Source organism: Sciurus carolinensis, chromosome 5 (assembly GCF_902686445.1).
Source record: "Sciurus carolinensis chromosome 5, mSciCar1.2, whole genome shotgun sequence".
Lineage (NCBI taxonomy): Eukaryota > Metazoa > Chordata > Mammalia > Rodentia > Sciuridae > Sciurus > Sciurus carolinensis.
The window spans coordinates 134,415,067-134,428,905 of record NC_062217.1 but is presented as its reverse complement, the minus strand read 5'-3'; the positions used below and the strand labels follow the sequence as shown (position 1 = coordinate 134,428,905).

The following is a 13,839-nucleotide window of genomic DNA, read 5'->3' as shown; positions in this document are numbered from 1 at the left end:
TGAGGGTCTGACTTGTCCCCACAGCCCATCCAGCCAGTGGCATCACAAGGCCACGCCACTGCTGTGCAGAGACACCCCTGCCTTCCCTGTGCCTTACCCTCTCCGAGTCATTCTGTCTCCTTTCACTGTGTTCACTCCTGCTCACACACACCTCTGGTTCTTCAAGAGAAACCCCAGGCACCTAATGATGTTCTAAGTCCTTCCAAGTGCCCCAGGCTGGATCCTCTGCTTCCCCTGAGGTGCCCGATTGTTGTCCAGTTGCTCAATTCTGCTCCAACACTCAAGTCTTTCTGCCCAGTCCTTGGTGTGCCCCTACCCAACACAAACCACACACACACACACACACACACACACACGCATTCTTCACTCCATACACACTCACACACCATACCATACAGCATATATACACCACATACATCACACAACAACCATACAGACCACACACATACACCACACACTACACATACACCACCCACACACCACACACTACACATACACCACCCACACACCACACATAGCACATGCACATGCACACACCCACACTAAACACACATCACACCTTACCTCATCCCCCCCACACACGCCCCTTCTCTAGTGGGACTCTCCATCCCACCAACTCAGTTCCTGCATCAGCTTCCCGTCTTCTCATTCCTCTCCTGCACCCTGCCCTCAGTTCTTCCATCGGTGCTCACAGTTTTGTGAGGCAGTGGCGGCCTCTCAGATGTTAAAAGATGGTGTTTGTTTATCTCTGAGCTTGAGAACCCAGCCCGGTCATTGCCAACCCCAGCAGTGGGGTACTGAAGGTGAGTGAGCCCAGGAGCATTTATAAAAGGGATGGGAAAATCCTGGTCATGACAAGAAAAGGACTTGTGATGTGCCCGAGGACCTCGATTCCTGGACCCTGCACCGGGCACCTGTCCCTGTTACCCTCACACCAGGTGGGCTGGTGGTGTCCTCCATGCCTGTGGGTGATGCAGGGATGGGGCTTCTCACCTTGCTGGGAGAATCTGATTAGAAGGGACTTTACTGAGAATAAGCCTCTTAGATCTGAGCCATCTGTCTCCTGTGAGCCTTGGCTCTGGGCTCTGCCATCACTGTGACAGGGAAGGCAGAGACTTTATACCTGTGTGCGTGCCCTCTGAGAAGGTCCTGTAATCTCCATTTTACACAAAAGGAAACTGTAATGCTCAAGTCACATGAAAAATCCTGGGCAGGGCTGGGCTTTGCACATCGGGGTATTGAATGCAGATGCCTAGTTACCGACCCTCTTGCTCACATAATGGTTAGGGTGTGTTATGATGGAGGGGTGGCTGGAATGCTCTGTAGGACAGTTTCATTTTAGCAGAATGCTGTGACTTGGGCCCTATCACAGCTTCTTAAAAAAAAAATACTTCATGAATTTTACCTGTTTGTTTATTTGTTATCTGTTTGGGCATTCTTTCCAGAAGGCTCATGTCAGAAAGTTAGGGAGGGGTACTTTCAGGGGCCACTGGATGCTGGTGGCTAAATGCCAGGAATAGGGGTATATTTGAGGATGACCGAGACTCTGCAGGCCCAGTTGACCACCCTTCAGTTTTGCTGTGCTGAACTCTAGCAGGCTTAGAAGCTTCTGGAACTGTAGGCACCAGAGGTCATGGTGAAATCCTCAACTATCTGCACTGGAGGGGCCTCCTTTGGTTAAAGTCATGCCGGCTGAGCCTGGTTCACAATAGCTCTGAAGACTGTGGCAGGATTGGGACCAGGACTGGAGTTCCAGAACCTTCCCAGGGACTTCGATGCCTGAGATGGCACCCGCCAACATCACAGCTCACTCGATGAAAGGGGAAAACCAAAGCTTCTGGTGCTGGGAACGAGGATCTCAGCTGTATGGAGCCTGGCTCTGGAAGAACTATACCTGCGGGAGAGCCCCAGGCACCACCCAAGCCTGTGAGGGAGGCTTGAGCTTGCACATTCTGCAGGGCCTCGATGAGTTTCCTGGGGAGGAGCAATGGGTAGACAAGAGGGATGAGGACAGGAGGGCAGAGGGTGGGGAGCAAAGAGGGGAGTGCGGGGGGGAGAGAGGGAGAGAGGGAGAGAGGGAGAGAGAGAGAGAAACATAATCAAGACTCATTTTCAAACACAAAGCTTTTTTTTAAAAAAAAATCAAAACAAGAATCAGACCTTACCCTCCTCCCTGGAGGCCCAGAAGGGGCCCCTCGTGGCAAACATGACTAGCCCAGATGACTTCAGTCATGTTGGGGAGTCAATGGAAATCTGATTTACTGGTAGGAGATGGAGAGAAGGAGGCTTCTCCCAGGCAGAGCACACTTGAGTTGACTTGGGTCCGGAGGCCTGCTCGTGAGGGCTGGGGCAGGAGGGCCCGCCACGTGGAGGCTCAGCCCTCAGACCCCCCAGGCTGTCTCCTCCCAGTCAGTAAGTGCCTGGCTTACATTCGTGTTCCAAAGCTACATGTGTGTCATTTGGCAAGCCAGTCCCATTTACGGGAGGATGATCCACAGAAAGGAAATAGTTCTTCATTAAACTATTCTTCATATTGTTTTTAATAGCAGAAAAAACATGCTGCTAATAGTGTGAATATTCTATAATAGAGAGATGGGTAATTAGCAATGATATCTCATGATGATGGAAACATTTCATGGTGGTGAAACCCCAGGGTTATGAAAAATGTGTAGCAACATGAAGAGAAATGCTTAATTATGGTTAATATCAAATATTTAAAAATGAGGTACAATAAAAATAAAACCAGGCAAACTTTTTTTGTATATAAACAAAGGAAACACGAATGAGAAAAGTTCTTAAGTTAAGGTAATGAGATTCTTCTTTCTCTCTTGTTTCCAGATTACTACTACATGTACTGTAGTATGAAAGTTAATAATAGAATCTGGAGCTAAATTATTTGAACTTAAAGCCTACCTGTACCATTTACTTACTAGCTGTGTGACTTTCAGTAAGTTATGTAACTTCTCTGTGCTTTGGTCCCTCATCTGTAAAAATGAGGATAGTAATAGCATCCGACTTTTAAGATTATTGTGAGGATTAGATGTGTTAGCAGATGTAAATACTGCAGCTAGGAATTGCTATATAAGCACTTGCTACATCGAGAATAAATTTAATCACCATAATTCATCCACGACCTCATGTATTAATCATAAACAAGTGCTAACATTGGTGTGACTTTCTTTCCATTTTTTCTTCCTACTTGGAAGTGCTTTCATCTTTCCGTAGTAATGATCTTGGAAATACATAACTTACTCTTTTCCACTGACACCATGTCATGAGTATTTCCACCAGCATTTCTGATGGCCCATGATGTCCTGACCACTGCTCCCTCTCTGCACCCTGTCCCTATCTGTAGATCCCAAGTGTCTTTAGTGACTCCTACAATAAACATTATGGTGATTGATTGGGAATAGGTGGTCATTCTCCACCTTTCCCTTGTAACTTCTCCCATCAAGGTATGGGATCTATTTCCCTGCTCTTAAGATCTGGGCTGGGCTTGTGACTCGTTTTGGCCAGTAGCAAGGGGTGGACAGAAGTTGGGTGAGTTCTGAGCCTCCACCTGAGGAAGCCTCAGTGTTCTCATTCTCATAAGGGGAACCCTGTAGCCTTTTCCACTGCAGTGGAAAATAGTGTGGGCTAGTTTGGACCAAGAAAGACCAAGAAAGACCATGTGGAGGCAAACCCAGCTGTTGCAAGGAGACCATCCTAGACTGACAGATACCCACCCCACAAGCATGTGAGAGCTTCCAACCAAGATCAGCAGAGCTGATCTCCAAACCTGAGAAGAATGAATAAGCCCAGCCAAGACCAGAAGACATGCTTCACTGACCTGCAGTTTCATGGAAAATAATAAAAACTTACTGCTTTGGGTCACTCAAGTTGGGAATATTTTTAAGGCAGCTACAATTAATGGACATCATTACAGGGAGAAAAGACCACAGAGCTATGGTCCCTCTGGAGGGTCCCTTGGACTGTGGGCTCTGTCCACCTCCTCCTTTCCAGGGTCTCTAGTTCTGGGCCCTCATGTCTACCCTGGTATTGTTGCTGAAAACCCTGAAGCCACCACACTTGTGGTTCTCAATGGGCAATCTTCGTCCCTGCTGAATGAGGTCCTTCCTGAAGACAGAGACCACTGCATGTTGGGAGGGGAATCTTCCACTGTGGGTTGAGTCATTTTGTTGAACTTTGAAGCAGGGAGGGTGGCATGGAACTTCTAGGACCTGGGCAGTCTCTCAAGTTCCAGGGACCTTGCCACAGCCCCCTCCCCTGCCCCCAGGTCCTAAACAGCCATCTGCTGACCCTAGTTTTAACCAGAGCAGCTTTTCATCTCAGGGTCAGTGCCTGAGGCCCCTCAAAGGCCACGGAGTTAGTATATTGAATGTTCCTTAAAAAAAAAAAGTATGACAATGCTGCCATACAGATGGCTCTAACTTTTTAAATACTTTAAGAAAGACTTCTTATCAGGAAATTGGTGAATGTGCTCAATTCAGCAAATGAACCATTGTTCACATTAATTTTTGGAGACGGTTGTTGTCTTGACCCAGAGTCCTGGCCTTCCACATCTTGTCATCCCTTTGAGTTTCGCATAGCACTTACAGGTAAAGCAGAGCCCAGGGAGGGCTTTAGAATGAGGAGCCCCTGCCCTCCAGGTGTGGGTCACAGCTGGTCCTGGCAGCCCTGGGTTAATTTCTTTCCTGCAGATGGAGGCATGGGCGCTCTCATATGTCCATGAGGCCAGATTCCAGGAGCCTGGCACGCCCTGAAATCCTGCTCTCAGTTACCCAACACCCTGATTCATTTTCTCCCTCCTTTTCTCTCAATTCCAGTGTAGGTCCCGGAAGACGATGGGTGGAACCACCAAGCCTGGACAAGAACGTGTGGGCTTCGGTGTTTGGCATTGGAATCACTGCTCTCCTGCTCCAGTGGAAGCAGGCAGGGTCCAGCCTAATTCCATGGCAACAGCCGGGCGTGTTTATAGGGTGCTCTGAGGCAGGCTTGGTGCCAAGTGCTGTTCAAACAGGGCCCCACTGACTCCTCACCGCAGCCCGTGCAGACTCACTTAGTACACTTCTTCAGGGAGGAGAAGACTGAGGCTGAGCAAGGCTGGCGAGCTGCCCTAGGGCGCAGAGCTAGCGGGTGGGGAGCTGAGATCCCAGTCCGGATGGCACTTTCCTTTTAAGAAGTCTGCCGTCCGGTTTGTCATGCCATGTCTTCAAACCCAAGCTACAGGGAACTTTCCCTTCCCAGAGGAGGCAGGTAATTGTAGTGGAAAGAGGGGCACAGAACCTGGCGTTTGGTTCTGCCCCAGTTTCCTCTTGAGCTACAGTTTCCCAATCTATACCATGGTGACAAGATCTCCCTAGGGTGGTAGCAAGGATTTAAGTGAGATCACGTGGTAAGGACCTAGTAATATGTTTTTGCACTCTTTTTGTTCACAGTCATTTATACATTTCTACAATGGAAATTAAATATATATAATATATATTTATACATTATATATATATATATATACACACATAAAAAAATGCAGTCTCAATATAGAAGTCACAGCCTTAGGTTGTTCTTCCAAAGTGTTATGACACTCACATAAAGACTACCTTTGTACTGTGCACAAGGGATGAACCTGGCCATGTTTCCTGTGAACCCTGTGTGCTTGTACATATGTGTGTGTGTGTGTGTGTGTGTGTGTGTGTGTGTGTATCTAGGTGTGTAGGATGTGGTACATGTATCTGTGTGTACGGTGTGCATATATGTGTGTCTATGTGTGGTGTAGTATGTATGTCTGTTTGTTTTTGTGTGGCTGTGTGCCTCTGTATGTGTAGTGTGTAAGTGTATGTGGGTAGGCACACCCCCCCACCCCTCAACTGTCTGTTCTCCAGCTTCTGAGTGTCCCGTGCTGGAGAGGGGTGCAAGGAGTGGGCTGGTGCAGGCAGATTGCCCCCAGTGGGGGGCCTAGGTTTGCAACTCACAGAAGTGCTCCTCCCCACCAGGTCTGGAGGAGCAGAGTTACAGTCAGCCTGTGCTCACTGCCTGGGTGGATGCCTCACACTCCGTTTGCAGTTTGCGAGGAGTGCGTGTGAGAACTGGTTATTTTTACCCAGCCCCAGCTGGGTGTGATGCCAACCGGAAAGGAGGGGCTGTCAGTGTCTCAGGAGAAGTGGCCTGAGGTTAGAGTTGTCCTGTCTCGCTCCCTCCCCACCCTTATCCATGTCTGAACTTCCTTTAGGGTGGGTGGACTCTTGGTTGCTTAGATGGGAATGAGGCTCTGGTGTTGATCATGGGCTTTTGGGTCTACACCTTCAGAGAAGCAAGCAGGGTTGGGGCCTCCTTGGACTCTCTGGAGAGGGTATTGAGGTTGCAGAGAGTCAAAGCATGGGCGCTAGGATGGGAGCAGGTCTGTCTAGTTCCAGATTTTGCAGTCTTCCCATGGGTTCTTCCTGCCTGGTTGTCTACAATCCTCCTGCCAAAGACCACAGAGGTCCTAACCTCATACCCAATGCCAGCAACACTAATGTACCAGTCCGTCCCTGGCCTAGAGCTGTCCGCCATGAGCTGGGTGCCTTCAGCCTTCCTGGACCTGGGCTATTTCCCTCATCACCCTGCCCCTTGACCCAGGCCTGGGAGAGACCAGTCTTGCCCTTCCAGGCCTTACCCTGAGTGTGGAACCCCGCTTGGTGTCTCCAGCCGGGTGCCTGGGACTGGAGTTTGGATGTTGCCAGTCTGCATCTTTGGGGAATGTCTTGTGCTCCTCCGGGCTGGAGCTCCTAGCACCTGCATGCCCCATCCACCTGCTGGTGGCTCGCACTGCTGGCCTGTTCTTCAGGTCTACCCTCCTTGGCAGTCAGGCAGTCTTGGTTTGTGGATTCCATAGGCGTCTCTGACCCCCCAGCTCCTTTTTCTCTTCCATGCCTTCTTTTTGCCTGCCCCAGGCCTTCACCACTGCTGCTTCCTCTTCCCATACCACCTACCTCCATGGTCTCATTAGGCTCCTGGCCTTTTGTGAGGTCTCATAAATGTCACTTCCTCTAATACCTCCCGTCCAAGGGACAGATGCTCCCCCACACCATTTCCCAATTGCATTTTGCTTTTCCTTGACAGAATGTGTTCAGTCTGAAATGGTTAATTTGTTCCCTCTAAGCTCTAGGAAGCAAAGATCATACTTGTTTGTGGCCCCCTGTGTACCAGGGCCTCATGCCAGGCTCAGGTGGGGGCTGATCAATGTGTCTGGCCTGTTCCATGACCCACCAGAGTTATTCCCTTACCCCAGATGAAGCAGGTACGAGCACTTACCTTTCTGGGTTGTCAGGCTGGGAACTCTGTGGCAGCAGTGCCTGTATTTCCAGGACTTGGCAGGATGCCTTTTCCCTGAGGGCGAACACGATAAAATAGGCCCTCCTTTAGTGTGCTTGGGGGTACCCTGGGATGGTTCTGTGCAGGGAGTACTTAGATGAGCTTCTACTCCCAAGGCTAGGTTTAGGAAACCCAGGATGAGCCAGGCTATGAGAGGGAAGGTGGACCTCATTGTATTTTAGTTTCAGAAGTAACAAAGTCAATGTTGGGAGATGACTATGCCCCCAGAATATGTCCTTCTCAAGTTCCTGTCGGAAGAATCATTCAGCACTGTGGCTCAGAAATGTCTATACCCTTCCACATAATTTCCCCTTGCAATCTAGCCTAAGAATCCTAAGTATAGGAAATATTTTATATGCGCATGTTTTTTACATATACTTACTTCAGTGCAAAGTTTTGAACCATCTAAATGTCTGAGCACGTAAATTTATGATATCCCACTCACTTGATGGCAAGTTATATACAAGAATGTTAGTAAAATAACATCATTTCTGGGATGTGCCAGAGATAGTCCTAAATGGAATAATAGGAAACTTTATGGTGAAAGATATTCATACTGATTGAGTTACCATTAGAGTAACATTGGTGACCTCTAAGATGTCTAAAAATATGTTTCTGCTTATGTTAGAAAAACGTTTTCCAAAATTTTAATTTTAAGTTGAAGGCTTAAAGAACATCATTTATAACAAACGCCATCTGCTGTGTTTTCTGTTGTTTCTCCACTGTGGTTCAGCCGGTTTTCCTTGTCTATTCTTTCATACATTTCTTGGTTTTATTTTGTGTTTTAAAATTTTAAGCTTTTTCCCACTGAAGCAACATCACATACAGATTTTTAAAAGTCTTAATAAATAGTGAGGTTTTTATAATACAAAAGACAAAATGTTGACCATATAGAGATATTAGCAATTAAATTTTTAAAAAATGATGAACATAAGAATGAAAAGAAATAAACAGAATATTGAACATGGTTATTCTTGAATCATGAATTCATGGGTGTTTTTATCCCTTTTATATATGTCCACATTCCTGGCTCTAGTAAATGTTGAAATAACCATAACCATTGAGACAAAAAACAAACACACAAAAAACCCAAAGAAACAAAAAAAGTAGACAGTTTCTAGAGCATTTGGCAAGAGAAAAAGTCCCAAACACTCAGTTATCTGAGTAAAGAAAGGCAGGAGAGCTAAATATTCCCATCCACAAGGGTGGAAAGACCATGTCCCCCACTTCTGAACATGTATAAATGTGCAGCATGTCTATTCCCATTTCATACGCACCCTCATCCCATCTGCCTGTGCATGAGGTTCGGGATGTTCAAATTCAGATAGTCAACTAATTAATTATTCATTATTCATTCAGCACTAATTTACTCTGTCCCAGCCATGCCACAGGTCCAACAAAGTGGCTTCAGATTTTCTAGACAGGTGGGACTCAAGCGAAGCAATCTAGCTGAGAAGTCTTGTGTTTGCATGTAAGCAGGATGCTTCACCTCGGCTGTCTCTTTGGGGGAGCTGGGCTATTAATGGAGACTGTGGGTCCTGAAAGGCCACCTGTTGGGTGCTAACTGTGGACAGAGGCACTGCATGGGTTCGGGAGCAAGAGCCTGTTTTGAGCAGGACTGCCTGCCCAAGCCTGATCTCCAACAGTTCCTGTTTGGAAACTTCCTAGAGACTAGAATTCCTGTACAGGTACTAGCACCCCTGGTGGGAAGGCCTACCTTCTGAGGAGGAGATGGAGAAACTGAGAAGCAGGATACAGAACAGGCTGGAAAGTATTAGGAGCCTCATGGTGAGGTGACTGGAATCTCAAGTCTTCGGCGGGAGCTGTGCTGCAAAGGCCTCCCTCAGGGCCACTACAAGCATTTATAGAGAGTGACAGGGAGAGGCGTTGCCCAATGGGCTGGGCACCAGCAACCCTGGAAGTCTTGAAGAGTACAGTCAGCTCCTCCCAAGAGGAAAAATATCAAGTTTTTGAGAAGTCAAGAGCATTTAGTGACCTATAACATAGAGAGCTATAAATGCCTAGCCCCTGAGCTCCCTGATCTGGTTTTAGTGGTCAGAGCAGGAAACTCTTGCTATAAAGGGAGAGCCACTTCCTAGGGTTGAACATTAACTTTTAGTATCAGGAATAATCCATCAAATGCATGTCTTCCTGGTCATTCCTTGATGAAGTTTGGATAAGTACCATAAAACCTTTCACAACACCTCAGGGATGGCCAAACCACTTGGGTTTGAATCCTTGCTTTGTCATTTATCAGGAGTACGACCTTGAACTTGTCATTGAATGTCTGTGAATATGTGTCCATCTGTAAAATGGACACAAGGTTGCCTCTCTTACAGGCTGCAGGAGCAGTTGCACTATTGTTAAATTATGCAGTTGGCCTTTGATTGGTGTTTCATAGGTTGATAAAATGAAAGGGCACTTCAGGTATAGGGCTAGCCTGAAAGGCATGGAGGAGGGAAGCATCCTACCAGGATTGGTCTGGGGAAGTCTGCCGTAGGTTTCCAGTCTAGAAGCTTAGTGGTCACTCATTCATTGGACATGTACCTCTGGCTGGGTCATATTTTGGGCCTCAGGAATACAGAGACACTGTGCCTGACCTCAGGTGACTTCTTTCGGTGGAGGCAGCCATGCAGACAGGTGACTACTGCACTGGATCCTAAGTGCTGTCCATGACAAAGGCCAGTGGGGAGTTGGGGAGGAGGAAGTTTTGTAGAGATGGGCTAGATTGAGTGGGATGTGGGGTGAGGGTGGGTTAGCATGATAACTCAGGTCATGGTGGGCTTCCTGGGTTGGCAGAGGTGAGGTATTGGATTGGCTAAAGTATGAAAAAGGGAGGCATGGGGGGGGTCCTTCATCTGGGGAGAGACTGAGGGCAAGAACACTTTGGGTTCCTTTTGCATCAGGAATGGTCTCTGGGTGTCCCTTTAATAATGGTGCAGGTTGCCTGAGCACATGCAAGACCCTGGCATTAAGTGGGTACGTGAGATTTTGTGCACCTGGGCCTCTTACATAGGGTGGATGGGCGTTTCTCATGCACCTTGCTGAGCCTCTGCCTGGGCTGCACTCTAGCCCCTACTCCTGAAGCAGCTCCTGCCTGTCATTCCTGATCCAGCTTGAGTCTCCTCCTCATCAAGCCTCCCTGATGCCTGGCTCAATAGTGGTCACATAAGCTGTGACTGTTACCTCTCAGCATGCTGTTTCCCCCAGATGCACATACTGTGATGACAGAGGGCCTGGTGACTAGAGAGCAGGATCCCTGAGGAATGAGAGTAAACCGAAAGTGTGGAAAGCGTGTTGGAGGGGGTTTTCTGTTGAGCACTGGGTGGGGGTTGTTCCTGGCTGAAGAAGCAATGTGAATTTTGTGTGGCTGGGGTAAAGAAGATGGGCCAGCCTGTAGGAGCTCCTTTCTGGAAACCAGCAAGTGAAGATACACACATAGCTGGCATGAGTGCACACACAGAATTTGCATTTGTGCTTGTGATGGGATAGCCATCTGTTCTTTGTCTTAAGAATCATGTCCTTCTAACTAAGGAAATGATGGTGGTTCCCATCCTAGAAGGGCATATGGAAAGATGGCAGCATCTGTTCAACTCTCCAGGATCTCCCTGGTTCCTGGCAGCCAAGTCAGATTACTCTCTGCTGCTGGAGCCTAATCTATGGCCCTCCTATTCTCTGGCCATCCTCATTTGCTGCAGATTAGAGAAGTAATCTAATCCACATGCTCAACAGCTCAAGGAACAAGTCAATGGCTAGGGGTGATTTTGGCAGTCATCCTGTCTGTTTTTATATGTATGCAAAGCTCTAAAGTTAATCCACATAAAGGAACTGGTTGGGGCAGCTAGGTTAAGGACTAGATCTCATGCTATGTTAGTTACCCACTGCAGGCGCAGCCTGATTCCTTTTGTGGGCTGATATCTGAATTCTTATGACTGTGCTAAATGTGCAGTGGCCATGGCAGGGGGTTCCAGCAGGGGGACCTTGGGAGTTTACCAGGGACAGAACCAGTGCTGGTGTCCAGGAGATACTTGGGGCAGCCACTGTTGGAAGGAGTGTGAAACAAAAGACTTCTCTTGAGGCTGCAGGTGCCAGGTAGCACACTGTTCTTATTAGATTGCATACTACAGTTCGACAAATTCTGCCAGTTTCCTAAAGGTGTTTCCTAAGATTAGGATTACCATCCATGGTCCACATCAAGGAGAGTACCCCTATTTTATTAATTTTATATATTTTTAGGGTTGTTTGGGTGTGCTGCCACCGAGTTCTCTGAGCAGCAGCATACCTTGGGCTGTGATTCATGTTGTTACCTGTTGTAATAGATACTAAATATTTCCTTGTTGCTCTTGGCAAACCATCATCGAGGGGAAGAGAATGGACTAGCTGGCAGAGGGGGCAGTCAAGAATTTAAGGCCAACTCCTGAACATGAATGTTAATTGCTTAGAGGATACAGAAGTTAGGAGTGGACTCTTAGGTGAGTGAAGAGATTTGTCTGTATCTCAACTAACCTGGGCTGTGGCTAATTTCCCTAGGATTCAGCAGCCACATAGCTATGGAATGAGAAATGGGCTTTGGGTTCACATCACAGCTTTTTTTTCTCTCCAGAACAGAACCCTAAAGGCACGGTCCACTAAGGATGAAGGAGGACTCAATTACCTTCAGGGACTCTGGTCCTTATACACTCACGCATACCATTCACAGATTTGCAGGTTTCTCTGGGACCATATGTTTAATGGGAAGAAGAAATGTCAGAATTCTGCTTTCTAAATGCTCACAAAAAAAATTACTGAAGCTATCCAGGCCCACGTTAATTTAAATAACACAGAGTAAAAAGTGTAAATTCCATGCTCAACCCCATTCCTCAGGGACAATCGATGTTCACAGATTTTCACCTGCTATTAACATTTCAAAGATAGCTGTCAACTTCTTACTTTAAAAAAGGAAAAAACACCTCTGGCTTTTTAGAATATTCAGAATCTCATGTGGAGCTGAGAGAGGTGAAAATGAGGAGCATTTTAACAGGAACACCTGCTAGTTTTAGGCACATGCAGTTTGGGTACCAAAAAAATACTCAAATTTGACGCTTTCAATGATTTCCAAAGATGATTTTGAAAATCCGGCAGCCTTTCTGAGGAAGAAGTCTCCAGACAAGCACTTAAGACACTAGAGATTTTACAAGGAAAAAAACCATTTCAAGTCAAATTTGCCATTTCTAAGACCAGTGAGGATGCTGCTTGAAGTGTTCCCACCTTTTATGGTTGGAGCAGTTTTTGCCTCGTGTCCCACAGCTGCATGCTCTGGTAGAACACTCTTTGTCCAAGTGTTTTATGGATCCTGTAATGGATCAGAATTTGCTCTCCTTCCTTTATTTGCCTGGCAAACTGCAGATCAGCTCATAAGGGAGGGTGGGACCAGGTCCTGGACACTATCTTTTGCTCACCCCCTCATTGAATTTCCTGTTGTAAGAAGGCAAGTACTTATCTTTTGTCTTAAGGGAAAGTGAAGTTTCCTTTCATTTTGCAAAAAAGGTCTTGGGAATTTCTCAAGTGCCACCAGGTCTGTGTACTCCAAAGCTGTGGTTCTCCCTTGAGTTCCAGGAAATAACCCACAGCACTGATGGTTAGGCGTCACTCCACCCCATATTGTGCTCCACACCCCTGAAAGAAGAGACGGTTCTCTACTTTTTACAGTTAATGTGAACTTCCTCCTAACTTCCAACCTCCTGGGTCTTGCCTGCCTCTGGGCATTCTGCTGTGTGGTCAAGGCCGTGTGGCTAAGGCGTCTGGTCCCTTAACCCTGCCCTTGCTGACCCCTTGGCTCTCACCGGTGCTTTGAATCTTCCCACTGTTATTCACAGCTCCCTTCCCCTGGGTTAGCCTGTCCACCTACAGCCTTTGCTGTGAGGTTACTCTGCCTGACCTTGGTGACCACCTGCAGGTGGAATATCATGATCTCCACCATATCACAAAGGTTTGTGGGGAGACTAGAAGGCATTGTTTTTTCTATTTTTCCATGGCCACTCCATGTTGGTGTTGGAGCACTTGTGAAGCCATAGTCTCTGATTCCGTGATAGAAATAGCCCTTCAGCTTTCACCTTTTCTCTCTTTCTGGAGCTTTTGGGCTTTTGTTCCCATTCCCTTACACCACCCCATGGTTTTGGCCTGGTGTGGGGTACTCAGCAGGCTTATATACCATTTTCGTCTCCCTGCCTCCCCTACTCTTGTTCGAAGAACAGGCTTCCTTCATAGCCACGTGACCTAGGCTCTAACCAGAGTGCTACTATGTTTTAGCTGATAAGAATATAATACTAAAATGTTGACTGGAGGGAAATTTATTTATTTTTTAACAGTATATGGTCAATTTCTAGAAAGGTGGGTGCTGATCTTTTTCCTTCCTTTTTGTCAACCCCAAATTGTTTATTATAATTGAGCATTGTAAGTTAAGGATAAAAGACTTCAGCATGCTGAAGTGCTAGTGAAATTTTATTTAAT

General features: G+C 46.9%; 1 protein-coding gene across 1 annotated transcript; it reads right to left on the bottom strand.

Moving 5' to 3' along the window:
• Positions 1-1,675: 1,675 nt before the first annotated feature.
• Positions 1,676-9,152, bottom strand: Gpr15lg (G protein-coupled receptor 15 ligand). Its single transcript, XM_047552126.1, has 3 exons — positions 9,068-9,152; positions 7,291-7,365; positions 1,676-1,974 (listed from the first exon to the last, which is right to left on the bottom strand). The coding sequence occupies exons 1-3, from the start codon at positions 9,135-9,137 to the stop codon at positions 1,889-1,891; spliced, it is 231 nt and encodes a 76-aa protein (XP_047408082.1). The 5' UTR covers positions 9,138-9,152; the 3' UTR covers positions 1,676-1,888.
• Positions 9,153-13,839: the final 4,687 nt, after the last annotated feature.